Source organism: Vipera ursinii, assembly GCF_947247035.1.
Source record: "Vipera ursinii genome assembly, chromosome: 1".
Taxonomy (NCBI): Eukaryota; Metazoa; Chordata; class Lepidosauria; order Squamata; family Viperidae; genus Vipera; species Vipera ursinii.
Genome location: NC_139512.1, coordinates 4,230,998 through 4,245,839, shown reverse-complemented (window position 1 = coordinate 4,245,839; position 14,842 = coordinate 4,230,998). Strand labels below are relative to the sequence as shown.

Below are 14,842 nucleotides of genomic sequence, written 5' to 3'. Positions count from 1 at the left end.
CCCATTTTGTGACCTTTCTTGCCACAGTGGATAAGTGAATCGCTGCAGTTGTTAAGCTAGTCACACGGTTGTTAAGTGAATCTGGCTTCCCCCTTGACTTTGATGGTCAGAAGGTTGTCAAACAGGTGGTTCACGTGACCCCGGGACCCCGCAACCGTCATGAATAGGAACCAGTTGCCAAGCGTCCAAAATTGGATCACATGACCGATGAGATGCCGCCGGGGGTGGCAAGTGTGAAGAGCGGTCATAAGTCACTTGGTTTTACTGTTTGTGGTCACTAAACGGACTGTTGTAATTTGAGGATTACCCATGCCATTTCAGACAAACGGTTGTCCAGTCTTTTTTCTTTTGTTTTTGGAAAGAACCTGCAGAGTCAAAGATGAGGACTGTTTTCTGCTACGTCCTCGCTCCCTCGTCCCAGTTACTACTAGCAGGTGTGAACTGAACATTCCCCTCCCTGCCTGTCCTCTTTGTATCTGCTCCAAACCACCAGCACTTAAGTAAAAGAGGGTGAGGAAGAGAAAATTATAGGTTTTGCTTGCTGCAAGAGGGCAGAGGGAGGAAGGAAAAAAAAACACCACACAAACACACAAGCGCCTTGGCAGGCACAATGGAAGAATTGCTTTGCCCTTAAAATCAGGGCTATTTAGTGGAATGCTTAGAAGAGTTCCCGCAGGGAGATAATTGTCCTCTCAACAGCCGGGCCCTTGATCGTCTCTATTATACCATCCTCCTCTTTTAGAAACAGTTCCAGAGAGGCTTCAGCGTTTTGTTTTTTCTTCTTCAAACCCGAAAGAGAAACAGTCCGGGGAATTGGTGGCAGTGAATCATAATCAGGCTTTTTCTTGAAGGAACCAGCCACCCAGGTTGCAATTACAGGTAGTCCTCGGCTTACGACCGCTTTTTAGCCCAGGATTTCCATTGTTAAGCAAGACGGTTGTTAAGTGACGTTTGCCGCATTTTACAACCTTTCCTGCCCCAGTTCTTGAGTGCATCGCTGCATTTGTTAAGTTAGTCATCCCGGTTGTTAAGTGAATCTGGCTTCGCTTGTCAGAAGGTCGCAAAAGGGGATCACATGACCCCGGGACACTGCAACCGTCATAAATACGTGCCGGTTGCCAAGTGTCTGAATTTTGATTATTTTGACCTGGCTACAGGGATGCTGCAACGGTCGTAAGTGTGAAAAACAGGCGTGCCACTTTTTTCAGTGCTGTTATAACTTTGAACGGGCACTAAACAAATGGCTGTAAATTGAGGACTACCTATATTAGGGTTGGGATTGAGTTTTGAGGAGAGAGAGAGAGAGATGAGTGTCCAAAAAAGAGAAAGTGACAAAATTGGTCTTGTGACCTCATAATATACACTCATGATGCAAATTGATGCAAGAGTGGTACAATTATTTATTTATTAGAAGCACAGGTGGTCCTTGACTTACCTCGGCCATTTATCGGAGGCCCTTGTAAAGTTAAAACAGCCTGGGAAAACCTGATTTACAAGCTGAACTTGCACTTAGGATCATCATACCACCACCTCAGTTGTGGGATAAAAATTGGGGCTTTGGCAACCAAATCATATTTGTGACACAGCATCCTTCGGTCACATGACTGTGGTTTGTGACCTTTTTTTTACTGATTTCCAGCAAAAAAAAAAACACCCTTTGGGTACGATGGATTTCATTAACCACCATGTGATTCACTTAAGGACAGCTGTAAAAACTGAAAAATTGGGTCTGACTTAACATACAGCCACGACAGTGTATGGAGAAAATTCCAGTTCCAGTTGTGGTCATAAGTTGAGGACTAATTGTATGTGCTATATTTATTTTGCATAACTCAAGGCTTGATTATAGTTATATTAATGCATAATTAATTAATCCTTAGTAAATTAAATCCACTCCAGAAGTCTCTGGTCTGTTTACAGTACCCAAATGTATACTTAAAAAACAGTTTAAAAATAAAAAAAACCCTGCCCAGATGAAAAACAACCATATCAGTAAAAATATTAAACCATGATAGGGGCTCTACTGGGATACTGTGTTTCTCTGAAAATAAGATCCAAACGAAAAATAAGCCCTAGCATGATTTTTCAGTTCCACCCCAAAAATAAGCCCCAGTTAAGATTGTCAGCCAGACAGATGCATTTAGTACTGTATTTCCCCGAATATAAGCCCTAACCGGAAAATAAGTCCTAATGTGTCTTTTGGAGCAAAAATTAATATAAGACCCGGTCTTATTTTGGGGAAAACATGGAACTACCCCCAGGTGTGGGAACAGAGCTATTTCTTAAGGGCCTTCCTGAATCTCGAAACAGTAAGCCCTGTTCTGTTCCAGCCTACGACTGGCCCTGTTGTAAGTCCCTTTTTCCTTTTTACAGTCAATAGGCTGGAAAAACCCAACCCAAATTTATTTACAGTTCAAACAAAAAAGCAACAGAATATTTCCTTCAATAAATGAATCAAAATATCAAACAAGAGTCAACAAACAAGAGTTAAACAGAAGTATCAAGAACAGACCAGGAATTCTCTTAGAATGTCTCCAAACAGTTGCCTTCAGCAACCAGCCCCGCTCACACCTTCCCCCTTTATTATCAGTCCCAAGACCATGGGAAAGTTGCAACGCGGTGGCTCAGTGGGTTAGGACGCTGAGCTTGTCAATCAGAAGGTCGGCAGTTTGGTGGGTCGAATCCCGAGTGCCGCATAACAGAGTGAGCTCCTGTTACTCGTCCCAGCTTCTGCCAACCTAGCAGTTCGAAAGCATGTAAAAATGCAAGTAGAAAAATAGGGACCACTACAGTGGGAAGGTAACAGCGTTCCGTGTGCCTTTGGCATCTAGTCATGCCGACCACATGACCACAGAGACATCCTCGGACAAGCGCTGGCTCTTTGGCTTTGAAACGGAGATGAGCACCGGCCCCTAGAGTTGGAAACGACTAGCACGCATGTGCGGGGGAACCTTTACATTTACTTTTACCTAGAAATATCCAAACAAAGGAGAGGTCCACCTTTATGTAGATGTATAGTTGAAGCAAAACAGGTACTGTACTGGCAAATATTCATTCCTACTACTTACAGGTATGTCCATGGGGTGTGATAAAAAAAATCCAGATAGTACACTATAAGCTCCACTTGTTCTTTAGCGTGCCACTGTAATGGTGTGTGAGAATGACTTTGGGAGACAGAAGGAAGAGCACAGACTGGGCAACATTCAGACAAGTGACAGCTTAGTCTGTAGAAGGAATGGGGGAATGACAAATGTCTTGGAAGAGTTGCCACCTTGCTTTTCAGACTGTAAAAAAAAGGTGGGGGAGACATAACTTCAGACCTCTACGATTCTGTAAATGTAATTTTACAATAAAGTTAGAGTGAGTATTTCTAGGTGTGCTTCTTGACTGGACTATCCTGAAGGGCTGACAGTCACATTTTTTAAATATCCTGAGGACTTAGTGCACTGTGAATCCCTGCGGGTAGCCCAGCACCTGTACAGGTACAGGACCTTTTTGATCAAACCCCATGGATCTCCCTGTGCATAGTAGAAACAAATACAGGTAATCCCCGACTTACAATTACAGTTTACTGTAGCTAAATCAAACAGTTCTTAAGTGAGTTTTATCCCATTTTATGACCTTTCTTGCTACAGTTGTTAAGAGAATCACCCCAGTTATTAAGTTAGTAACACAGTTGTTAAGTGCATCTGGCTTCCCCATTGTTTTTGCTTGTCAGAAGGTCACAGAAGGTGATCACATGACTCTGGGACTCTGCAACCTTCATAAATATGAGCCAGTTGCCAAGAATCTGAATTTTGATGACATGACCATGGGAAAGTTGCAACGGTTGCAAGTATGAAAAATGGTCATCAGTCACTTTTTCTGTGCTGGTGTAACTTCAAAACGGTCACTAAATGAATGTAGTAAATCAAGGACTAGCTGTTGATTATGTTGGACTTTCTTTTGATGAGCCTCATGAATCCACTTCTATAGAAACATTAGACTATGATTGGTATATCTCTTGCCTCACAAATTCCCGTTATGTCTGCATTTATCTTACCCGTCTGTGACTGTAAACATGAGTCAGCCAATGCATGTGGCATGTCAGATTGAACATTCAGATTGCCAGAAGGGGGAAGGATCTTGGAGTAATGGGGCCAGATGGTTGGGAAGCTGCAGTAACCCCTCTATAAGGAAAGGTCATAAGGTCTAGGAACTTCTCATTGAAAAGAAAGGTAGGTGAAGGGAAGTAAGGGAGAATTAGGATCAGATTGCTCCTGAGTGGCCTCTTCCTGTACATCGATCCAAAGGCTTTGGGGTTTGTTGAGGAGCTCAACAGAAAAGATGGACAGAAGAGATGGGAAAAGACAAAGATTGAGTCTGTCCAAACACATGTTAGAGCCTATATTAGGGATTATGTTACAGGTAGTCCTCAATTTACAACAGTAATGGAGCCTTCTGAACTGGATGAGACACAGCCTTGCGCTGTCATCTGGCAGGATAAGTCTATAAATCTGAAGGAGGTGGACAGGTTCTCGGAGCTCTTTGGGTGGTCTCCTGTATGTTCTCATCTACTGTATGTCTCTCCTAACTGCTGACGGCCTTCTACGGAAGAACATAGAGTTGGGTTGAAGCAGGGGTGAATTATCCTTGTGTGAGAGGATGCTTCTATATGCCTCAGAGGAGCTGGTGGTCTGTTTCCTTCTCAAAAAGCTATCACTGGGGCCAACTGTGTTGGCTTATTTCCAACTTTCCCATTTTGGGGAAGGTTCTGGAGAAGATTATCACGATGCAGCTCCAGAGGTTCCTGGAGGAAACGGATGACCTTGATCCTTTTCACACCAGGATTCAGTACAAAGATGCCAACCTTTACAAAGGCCTTAAAGATCTAGCTCTTCCTGTAGGCACTAGGCCAGGACAAGGTGGCAATCTACTAAAATGTCAAGCATTGAATCATTCTCCTGCATGGCTGTTTTACTGCCGTTGTTTTAACTGTGCTGTAATTTTTTTCCTAGTTGTTCTGTTTTGATCTTTTCACCCCTCTGGTAAGCCGCCCAGAATCACTAGGAGAGTGGGTAGCCTTAAAATGGAATGAGTAAGAAGTACTAAAATAAGTTAGAAGATTCATAAAAGGACAGTGAGGAAAACAGACACAAAGAATGCTGGACAATAGAATGGAATGAGACTTGATTTGGAGCTTCAGGACAGGTTGCAAAGCTCACTCGTGCAAGACGTGGCCATGGCCATCCACTTGGAAGATTCTAAAGAGGGAGTTAGATAAATCTATGAAGGGTGAGGTTTTCAATACATGATGATGACAATGGCAATTACAATGAGGATGACTCTACCAAAGGTCCAACATGGGACTATCAACTCCAGTTTCTAGGCTTCCCAGAGACATATGGCTGGATTTTATTTGTTTAATTTCAGTGCTTCCAGGAGTGTGGACTTCAGCTCCCAGGATTCTTATCAATGGTTAAGCTGGCCGTGGAATTCTGGGAGTTGAAGTCCACACTCTTGGAAATTCCCAAGGTTGAGAACCCCTGGTTTAACTGATTGATTCTTATAGCTGTTCTATTCAGTACATGATTTGAATGCTAAATAGGGGTGATTTGGGGCTGCACCAGCAGCATTCCTGTCCTGTTCCTAGAACCGGGATTCTCAGCTTCAGCAACTTTAAGATGTGCAGATTTCAACTCCCAGAATCCCCCAGCTCATGCACGGGCTGGAGGATTCTGGGAGTTGAAGTCCACCTATTTTAAAGTCGCTGAGTTTGAGAAAAACTGTTCTAGCATCTTACTAGCTCATTCTAAGAATCCCAATAGGAGGTTGATCTTAGTCAAAACTCAGCTTCCTGGGTTGTTGTCAGAGTAGATAGCGCTGGTGAAAGATGCCAGTGACAGCTGAAATCTACTACATGCAAGTCCTCAACTTAGAGCCACTTGTTTAGTTACTGTTGAAAGGGACACTGGCACTGAAAAAAGTGACTTACAACGGGTCCCTGCACTTAGAACCGTTGCAGCATCCCCACAGTCATGTGATCAAAATTTGGGTACTTGGTAACTGGCATGTATTTACAACAGTTGCAGCATCCCAGGTCATGTGATTGCCATTTGTGACTTTCCCAACTCTCTTCCTACTAGCAGAGTCAAAGGGGAAGCCATATTTGACTAACAACCACATGATACACTTAGCAGCCGTGGCAAAAAAGATCGTAAAATTAGACATGGTTCACTTAACAGCCACCTTGCTTAGCAATGGAAATTCAGGTCCCAATTGGGGTTGTAAGTCGAGGACTACCTGCGTGGCCTTCTGTTTTACTCAACCTTTGTTACATCTGCAGAAGCAACACTGCCTCCCCACCCCCTCCCCTCTCACCTGATGGTGAGATGGAGACCGCCTAGGCAACCATCCGTGGGGAGATGAGCATATGAAACAGCTCCATCTGTTGCAGCTCTGGAGACCCACAGTGTATAGTAAATTCAACTACAGCAGCTATTGATTCCTACTCTGTGGAACAGTAATTATATTGAACTGTGAACAGACATGTTAAGCTGCGGAAAGCTTTCTCTTCTCCTCTCCTTCATTTTTTCCTTTAACCTCTTAAAAGAAATGAAGAATCTCTTTTAAAATTTGTATTTATCAGTGTTACACACGGTGAATAATGGCCATTTCATTAATGAGGGAAAGGCAATCTTTACATGCTCTCAAGGTCTTTGTGTCTCAGGTCTTAGTTTCACATGCAGCAAAGCTTAACTGTGGACTCAAAAGCACACACCCGTCTCTGTAGATGAACAATCCCTCCCTATCTTCATATGTGTGGGTATGCTTGTGGTATGATTGTGTAAATCAGAAAGATCTAGGTTCCAGGTTAATGTGTAAGAGTCCTGCTGGTTGAGGCAAAGATCCAATGAATTTACTACCCTCTTTCTAGCAGAAGTTACCAAATGTTTGGGAAGGGACAACAACAGCAGACATTCTAAGGTACACTACCTTGGAACATGGAGGTTCTGTTTAGTGGTTTGTTTTCTCCATGAAGTTCTTTTGCCATGAATAGAATAGAATAGAATAGAATAGAATAGAATAGAATAGAATAGAATAGAATAGAATAGAATAGAATAGAATAGAATAGAATAACTAAAATACAGGGAGTCCTCATTTAGCGACCACAATTGGGACCAGCAACTCAGTCGTTAAGTGAAGAAGTTAGTAGTGAAACCGCAACTGGTGTTATAATAAATAAAATAAAATAAAATAAATAAAATAATCTTATTTCAGCATTTTTTTTTGCTTTACAGACATGTAAAGGTCATAAATGTGAGGAGTGTTGTAAAATTACTCTTTCATCACCACTGTAACTTTGAACAATCTCTAAACATGGCAAGTCGCTGAACAAGGAATACATTTTAGGACTGTTCTTGAGTTGTTCCACTGCCCTCTGGTTTAAATGAATTCCTACTTGGTTTAGGTTCTGGCAGACTGCAAATGTTGGCTCAGAAACTTGGTCAAATCAGCCCGTTGGCCCTTGGCAGCTTCTTGCTGGTTCCAATTGTGTCTATAAGCTAATACTGTGGAATAGATTCTGCTGCTTTGTTCTTTTAACACTGCCTGGACTTCAGTATTGACCTCTGCTGGTATGGACGTTCTCAACTAAACCTCTGTGATTCTCATGTCTGTTTTCTGCTCATCATCTGCCACAGGCTGAATTTATTGGGTGGATTTTTGTTTTTGCTTGGCTTATACAGCATCAATGTATTTGCAGACTGAATCAATTTTGTGCAAGAGAAGAAGGGATTGGAAGGGGAAACGAAAAGGGGTTTTTGATTGTAGTGAATGCTTTGATCCAAATTCTGATTTGCAAATCTATGTCATTGCTGTCGATTTATTTTTCTTTGGTTTTAATTTCCTTTTAAAATGTTGGTATCTATTTTTAAAAAAAAATTAAAAGAGAAAATATAACTGTTTTGTGCCAAAAAAAGGCTTATTTTTCTTTGTTTTCCTTGCAAGCATCTGATGGTCATAGGGTAGGTGGTTCATTCATCTGCTGGGGTTTTGATAGCCAGCATTTTTATCTTTACGTGAATTAAATGTCAGTTGGGACACATGAGGTCTGAAAAAGAATATAAAGACCTTTGGCAAAAATGTCTTCTCATGTCCATGCTGATGTCTCCTGTCTCAGGGCTGCACCTTATTAAACAGAGTTCGTGGGTTTTCGATGCAATGCAAAAACATACTAAACCTGTCATGAACAGGTGAACGATGGCCAGATGCAGACTGTGTGGGAGCAGCCATCTCACCTTCAAAATGTAGAATTTGGGAGTTCTTTTTTTTCTAAGAGCGAACTGAACCTTCTCAGTTGAAAATGTTCAGCTCAAATATGGGCTTGGGATGGTTGAAAGGAGAACTGACTTTTGGAGACATTTTTTCCTAGTATTAATACTCTGTGGAGTCCTTGGTGTCCTCTGAGCTTGGTTGTTTGTTTCCCCCCCCCAGATATTTTATTACCCAACTAGGTAACATATTCAGTGATAACACTTTCCTAGCACTGAAGTTGTTACCGTGCTGTGTAGTGAAATGTCTGCAACAAAAAAACAGCAAGTTCAGAGAGCACCAAAAACTCCATAGTTCAGTCCCGAGCTACAGATATTCTCTTTTACTGGTATTAATACTTCTTCATGGTGTTTTCCTGATGCCTGATCAATGACCCTTTTCAAATTAAAAAAAACAGAGACTACCTTTTTGGGGTTTTATGCTAAGTTGGATTGTTTTTTGAATGATTGTTATGCCAAAATCGTGCATTTTACACCCGTGGTCCTGGTGCTCACCTGAACCAGCCATTCTCTCAACCTGACCCTCCAGATGTTTGGATCTACAACTTTCATCATCCTTGACCATTGGCCGTATTAAGTGGCAGCTGATGAGAACTGTAGTTCAAAACAGGTGGAAGACACCAAGATTAGGGAGGTTGTAGGAGATGATTTACAAGGAGATAAGAGTTCAAAGGTTACAAGTTTCTGGGCTTACTGGGAACTTCAGGGGTGGTATATCTGATTAATTCCTCCTATTTTCATAAAATCTTAGACTTAGAAGGGCTCTTAGAGGTCACCTAGTCTATCTCCTGCTCAGTACAGGGTCTGCTAAAGCATCTCTAAGACCATTTTTTGCCATCCTCCATCCTCCACCACATTCTCCTGAATGGGGAAGATGGAGTGAGGGACATTTCAGAATTGCCATGAAGAACTTCTTCAATTGGAATGTGCAAACGTGCATAACGTTTTTTAAAAAAAATAATCCTGGTTTTCCAGATTCCTGTTCAGGAATCACTGTGCCTGTCTCAGCTCAAGATAGGAGTTACAGTTTAATCGATTTAAATATTAATGATTCTCTCTCTGGGTAGCCAGTCAGGGAACATGTGATATCAATGGGAAGCCATAATGATTGGATTCAGACAAAGCCCCGAGAACTAATCATGATAAATGAATACAGAATTTAAGTGCAGACATTTTGCTATTTAATTTTTCTAGCCCTCCTCAACAACAACAACAACAAAAAGCAGGTGGATAGCTGCAGTGTTGCAATCTTACAATCCAGAGAGAGATCAGAGACTGTCACCTTAAATCTCACCTATTTCTGCTTGAGGAATGGAATCAGAATATTTTATGCAAATAGACAGTTCTGTCCCATTGACGGAAAGCACTATACAGACAGCCCTTGACTTACAAAAGTTCATTTAGTTACAATGGCACTGAAAAAGTGACTTATGAGAGTTTTCACACTTACGACCGTTGCAATATCCCCATGATCACGGGATCAACATCCAGATGCTTGGCAATTGTCTCATATTTATGACGGTTGCAGTGTCCCGGGGTCATGTGATCCTCTTTTGCGACCTTCTGACAAACAAAGTCAATGGGGAAGCCAGATTCACTTAACAGCTGTTTATTAACACCTGCAGTGATTCACTTAGCGACTGTGGCAAGACAGGTTGTAAAATGGGGGCAAAATTAACTTAACAACTGTCTTGCTTAACAACAAAAATTTGAGGCTCCATTGTGATCATACTTCAAGGACTGCCTGTATATTCGTTACGTCTTTTTAAAAAGCAAAAATCTGAATAGAAGCAATGCTAATGAATGAGAGTCAGCTTGGTGTAGCGGCTAAGACATCAGACTAGAAACTCTGGAAGGCCATAAGTTCTAGTCCTGCCTTAGGCACGAGGCCGGCTGGGTGACCTTGGGCCAGTCACTCTCTCTCAGCCCTAGGAAGGAGGCAATGCCAAGAAAACTGCAAGGACTTGTCTGAGACTCGGACACAATTGAACGGGCGGGGGGGGGGAAAGGCTTAACGGAAGCCATTTGGTGTATTCCTTTATCTGGAGATGGGGCATTGCAAATGTTGTATGGATTGGGGGAGAGGGAAGGGGGAGAGGGAGGGAGAAAAATGGAAAACAAGCTTGATGTGCATGAATTTGATAGCCATGTTATTTGTTCTCTCTCTCTCTCTCTTTTCCCCTTCCCCTTCCCCCCTTCTTTTCCTTTCAAACCACCCGCCTAGCCTGCAAACGTAAAGAGCAAGAGCAGCAAAAAGACCGGAATCTGCAACCGAAAAAACAACGCCTGGTCTTCACCGACCTCCAACGCCGCACCCTGATCGCCATCTTCAAAGAGAACAAGCGGCCTTCCAAGGAGATGCAGATGACCATTTCGCAACAGCTGGGCCTGGAGCTCAACACCGTCAGCAACTTCTTCATGAATGCTCGCCGGCGGTGTATGAACCGTTGGCAAGAGGAGCCAGGCACCAACCCCGGAGTCCCCTCTTCATCCACAAGCACTTTTTCCAAAGCATGATCTCTTTTATTTTTTTTCTCTTCATACGCCTCTCATCCCTTGCATCCCCCTGAACTCCACCCAGAAGAGAGCCCGTTCCCTTCTCCACAGGTGCTCCCCTCGCCTGCATACACCTGTACGTTGAGCAACGACAACGCATGGTGCCCAATTCACAACCAATCCACAACAGATGCCTCTGGGATATCCCAGAACTTCCAGAGGCATCCCGTGGCAGCCTCCGTCTTTGACCTCCCTCACACCTTCCCATTTGCAGAGGGCCATTTCATCTCCTCATCTGGTGAGCAAACCTTCTCCCAAGCCTTGGGTTTAGCTGAGGAACATCTTCCTTCCTGGAAGTTTCAGCCAGCGAGTAATTAAATTGTTCTGATGGCAGAGGGGGAGGGATCTGCAAGGAGCAGCTTAATAGCAGAAGCATGGAAGTGGATTTGAAAGCTGTCATCATGGGAACAAAATGCTTATCCCAGATGTCCTGGCTATGTAAGGAGCAAGTGTGTGGTGTATGCCTTAAAAAACAGCCCAGCACTGGAAAATTGAAGGGAGGACAAAAAGCAAGCAACTTATTAATTTGTGAAGCTGATTCAGCTCTCTGAGATGTATTTCTAGATACCTGTCCACATAACTGAACTTCATCCAATTCCTGGGTTTTAAATTCCAGACTAACTCATCGTTCCTTACTGGGGTTGTCTTTCACCACTGAGATAGAAGTGAATTGTGGGATACTTCTAAGATTCATATCAGACCAGTAATATCCAATTATGTCTCTCCTTCCTATTTCAAAGAGAGGTCATTTATTGTGGGGGAATCATGTAGGAATCATTTAGCCTTTATACGGAGACAAGCTACAATTGTTTATCCTGAAATGAGAGTCAGTGATGACATGTGTGAATGTAGGTTAGGGAGTTGCTCAGTTTGCAAGCCAAGGAAAGGGCCACCTACACCCTTCATTCTAGTAACGAGGGGAAAACGCATGAAAATCCATTCCAGAAAAAAAAAAACATCTTCAAAATGTTATCATGTTGTCCTCATGTACATTTCCTACAGCTCAGCCCTCTTTTTCCCCACATCCTGCTCTCCACAAAAGTCTTCACACTCCAAGCGGTCCCCATGAAAATCCACCAGAAATCTTGCCAAGCGCATCACGGCATGGTCTGAAAGTTACCAAAACCAAATTCAGAAGTCTCAAAAGAAGACTTTTTTTCCCCCTTTTTTGACGATTCCTCTCCAAGGAATTCCAAGCCAAAGTGTCAAGGGAGAAACCAGAAACTCTGACGAAATATGATCCCCTCTTTTCTCCCTTGAATTAGTCGTGTGGAATCCAAAGCAAAGTTGCACTGTGTCACCTAGAGTAAAAGCGGGTCATGAAGCACATTTTACGTACATAAATCGGGTAATTAAAAAAAAAAAGCTTTAAAGAAATCAAAGCAAAGCAGTGCAGGAGCTGAATTTTTATTTCCTGGACACTGGATCAGCAGCTGACCTTCCATCCAATGTTTCATTCCAAAGGCCAGCCTCAGCTGAATTATTTCCATCCTCACTCCCTTTTTTTGCCTCTTATCCCCATTTTCTGCCTCCTATACATACAGGATGGCAGAAGGGGAGAGAAACCATGATGGTATATATGATAGGAATCAGATTGGGCAAGTTGAATTGAGTGGGGGAACAGATCATGAATCTGTTTGCTAAATGGATCAATAGATTTGATTGGCAAGGGGAAGACTCCTCCCCCAGTCCTTTTCTGGCCCCAGCTCCGTATCCTCCCTGTTGAAAAATAACAAACTAAAAAAAAACCCTTTAAAAAAAGGAATTCTGGCAACGTACGAAAGATAAGTGACTATTTTTTGTGTGTGTGCCAATTAACAGCTTGCCTTAAAAATAGAAGATGGATACCAGATGATAGTCCTCTTTCACTTGAAAAACAGGACTTGACTTCAGTAGAGTCTGGCACCATGAATCAGGAGCGTTTGCAAGGCAAAAAAAAAGAGAGAAAGAAAGAAAGAAAAAGAAAGAAAAAGAAAGACATGATCAGCTTGATGAGAAATAGCATCACCAGTTAAACCTGTATGTCTGGCTGGCAAAGTTGAAGCCCCCCCCACTTTGCCTATGGAGCCAGAGAAAAGGCATTTGAGGAGGCAGAGAGGCCACAGAATCGCAGCCTCGCCCTCTCCGTGCTAAACGTGGGATTCTTTGTACGTGTGTTTCTGTGTACGTTGTTTCTTTGTTTTATTATTTTTTTAACGGGACACTATCAAATTGATGCGGGTAATAGAGCACCATCCTTGCGCAATGGCTTATGTGTTCACTTTATGTTGAAGACAATGCGTTGAGCACCTTTGGGAATGGAACAAAAAGAAAGAAAGAGAGAGTAAAAAAAAACACAAACAAACCCCAGAACCATCAAAAGTTTATTCTTTGACCAGAAAAGGAAGAAGGGGGAAAAAAGAGAATTAAATAACTGCTAATATTTCCTATCTTCAGCAAAACATTTTGTCCCGTCTTGACTGTTGGCTGCAACCAATCAGGGTGTGGGATGAGTGGGAACTTACTTGGACCAATCAAAGAAATCTGGAAAAGGGCAGATGCTGAGATATGTTTTATCAAAACACACACACACAGAGGGGGGGGATACCACAGGAGGACAAAAGCCCCCCCCCAATCACCTCTCTCAGACCGCCCCAAGTGTCCATCCCCTTCAAATCTACCCCACCCTACCGCATCATCTTGTGTTGTTGTGAGTTTTCGATGCTAAAGAATGATGGAGAAGGACTCTGGTGGATTTCCCATACCTGATTTTGTGAAGTATTGAAGGGCTGAGAAGCCTCGCTAAAGGAAAAAAAGAAAAAAAATATGAAATGAAATAATGAAATGAAATGATGGGGCCTGAACTTAGGAGAGGGGCAGGGGGGGGAAAAAAAGCAAAGAAAAGGAACAGTTCTATCAAACGAACGACCCCGAACATGCAAAGACATTTTTAGTGAGAACCAGAAAATATAGGCTACCTCACTTGAGTTTTCGATTTTTGTGATTTGAAAATCACATCTGATACCAAAGATTTTGTTCTCCTTGCCTGGTTTGTGCTGGATTATACACATTTGCGCCTCCCCTTTCTTGTTCTCTTGTGATCCTCCACTTATACTTGATAGTCACAGACCTTTCCCCATCCAGCTGTTTCCTGTGCTTTCCAACTTCCTGAAAGAGAGAGAGAGAGAAAGAGAAAGAGAGAGAGAAAGAAAGAAAGAAGGAAGGAAGGAAAGAAAGAAAGAAAGAAAGAAAGAAAGAAAGAAAGAAAGAGCGCTAGATGCATGAATGAAACTTGGAGTGATAGCTGAGTGCCTTTTTCTTGTACAAAAGGTGTAAAACCATTTTTCTGGTTTTCTTTTTTTTCTTTTCTTTGTCCTATAAGTTCATGAGATATTACCTCAGTTCTCTTAATCAGAGGGATTCTGGCAACTTTTGTAGCTTTTGGGTGATGGGACAAAAGCCATTTCTCCTTTGGTCCTCTGGGTCCTCTCCTTCTGCCCTCTAACACAACCCTCCCCCCCACCCCGCACACGCACACACACTCCCCAGTGTTTCATGTGTACTCCAATGCACATCTAATTAACTAGGTGCACAAGAAATAGTGAGGTGTGTTCTTTTTCTTTGGGACATTTCTGTCAGAAAGTTTTGGTTGATGCTCCAACACTGGACGTTTTTTTAAGAAAAGATCGGACAGCCATTTGTCCAGAATGGAATAGGGTTTTTCGCTTGGGCAGGGAATTGGACTAGAAGACCTCCAAGGTCCCTGCCAATTCGGTTATTCTGCATTTTGTCTCCAGAACTCCAGGTCTCTGATGGGCATCTGCTGATTGACTGTCACCCACCCACGTAGGACGGTAGACTGAGGTGCGTAGCCCATAGTTGTGGTTATGCTTGGCATACAAAGGAGGCTATGTCCAGCCCTTCCTGAATACAAAGTTCTTGGAGAAAACTTTCTTCTAACCTAATCTATGTGACCACAGTCAACATATGGGTTA

At 42.6% G+C, this 14,842-nt stretch overlaps 1 protein-coding gene and 1 long non-coding RNA gene across 2 annotated transcripts in view; one reads left to right on the top strand and one right to left on the bottom strand.

Annotated features, from left to right (window-relative positions):
- ONECUT3 (one cut homeobox 3) overlaps nt 1–10,829 on the top strand; it is a gene marked incomplete at both ends in the record, with an annotated part of 77,603 nt that extends 66,774 nt beyond the window's left edge. Inside the window, one exon of the mRNA XM_083349926.1 lies at nt 10,537–10,829. Within this exon, the coding sequence (XP_083206052.1) occupies nt 10,537–10,829 (293 nt within the window). The remainder of the gene's footprint in view (nt 1–10,536) is intronic.
- The window catches only part of LOC310632819, a 117,345-nt gene that overhangs the window by 88,150 nt on the left and 14,353 nt on the right, over nt 1–14,842 (bottom strand). The window lies entirely within an intron of this gene.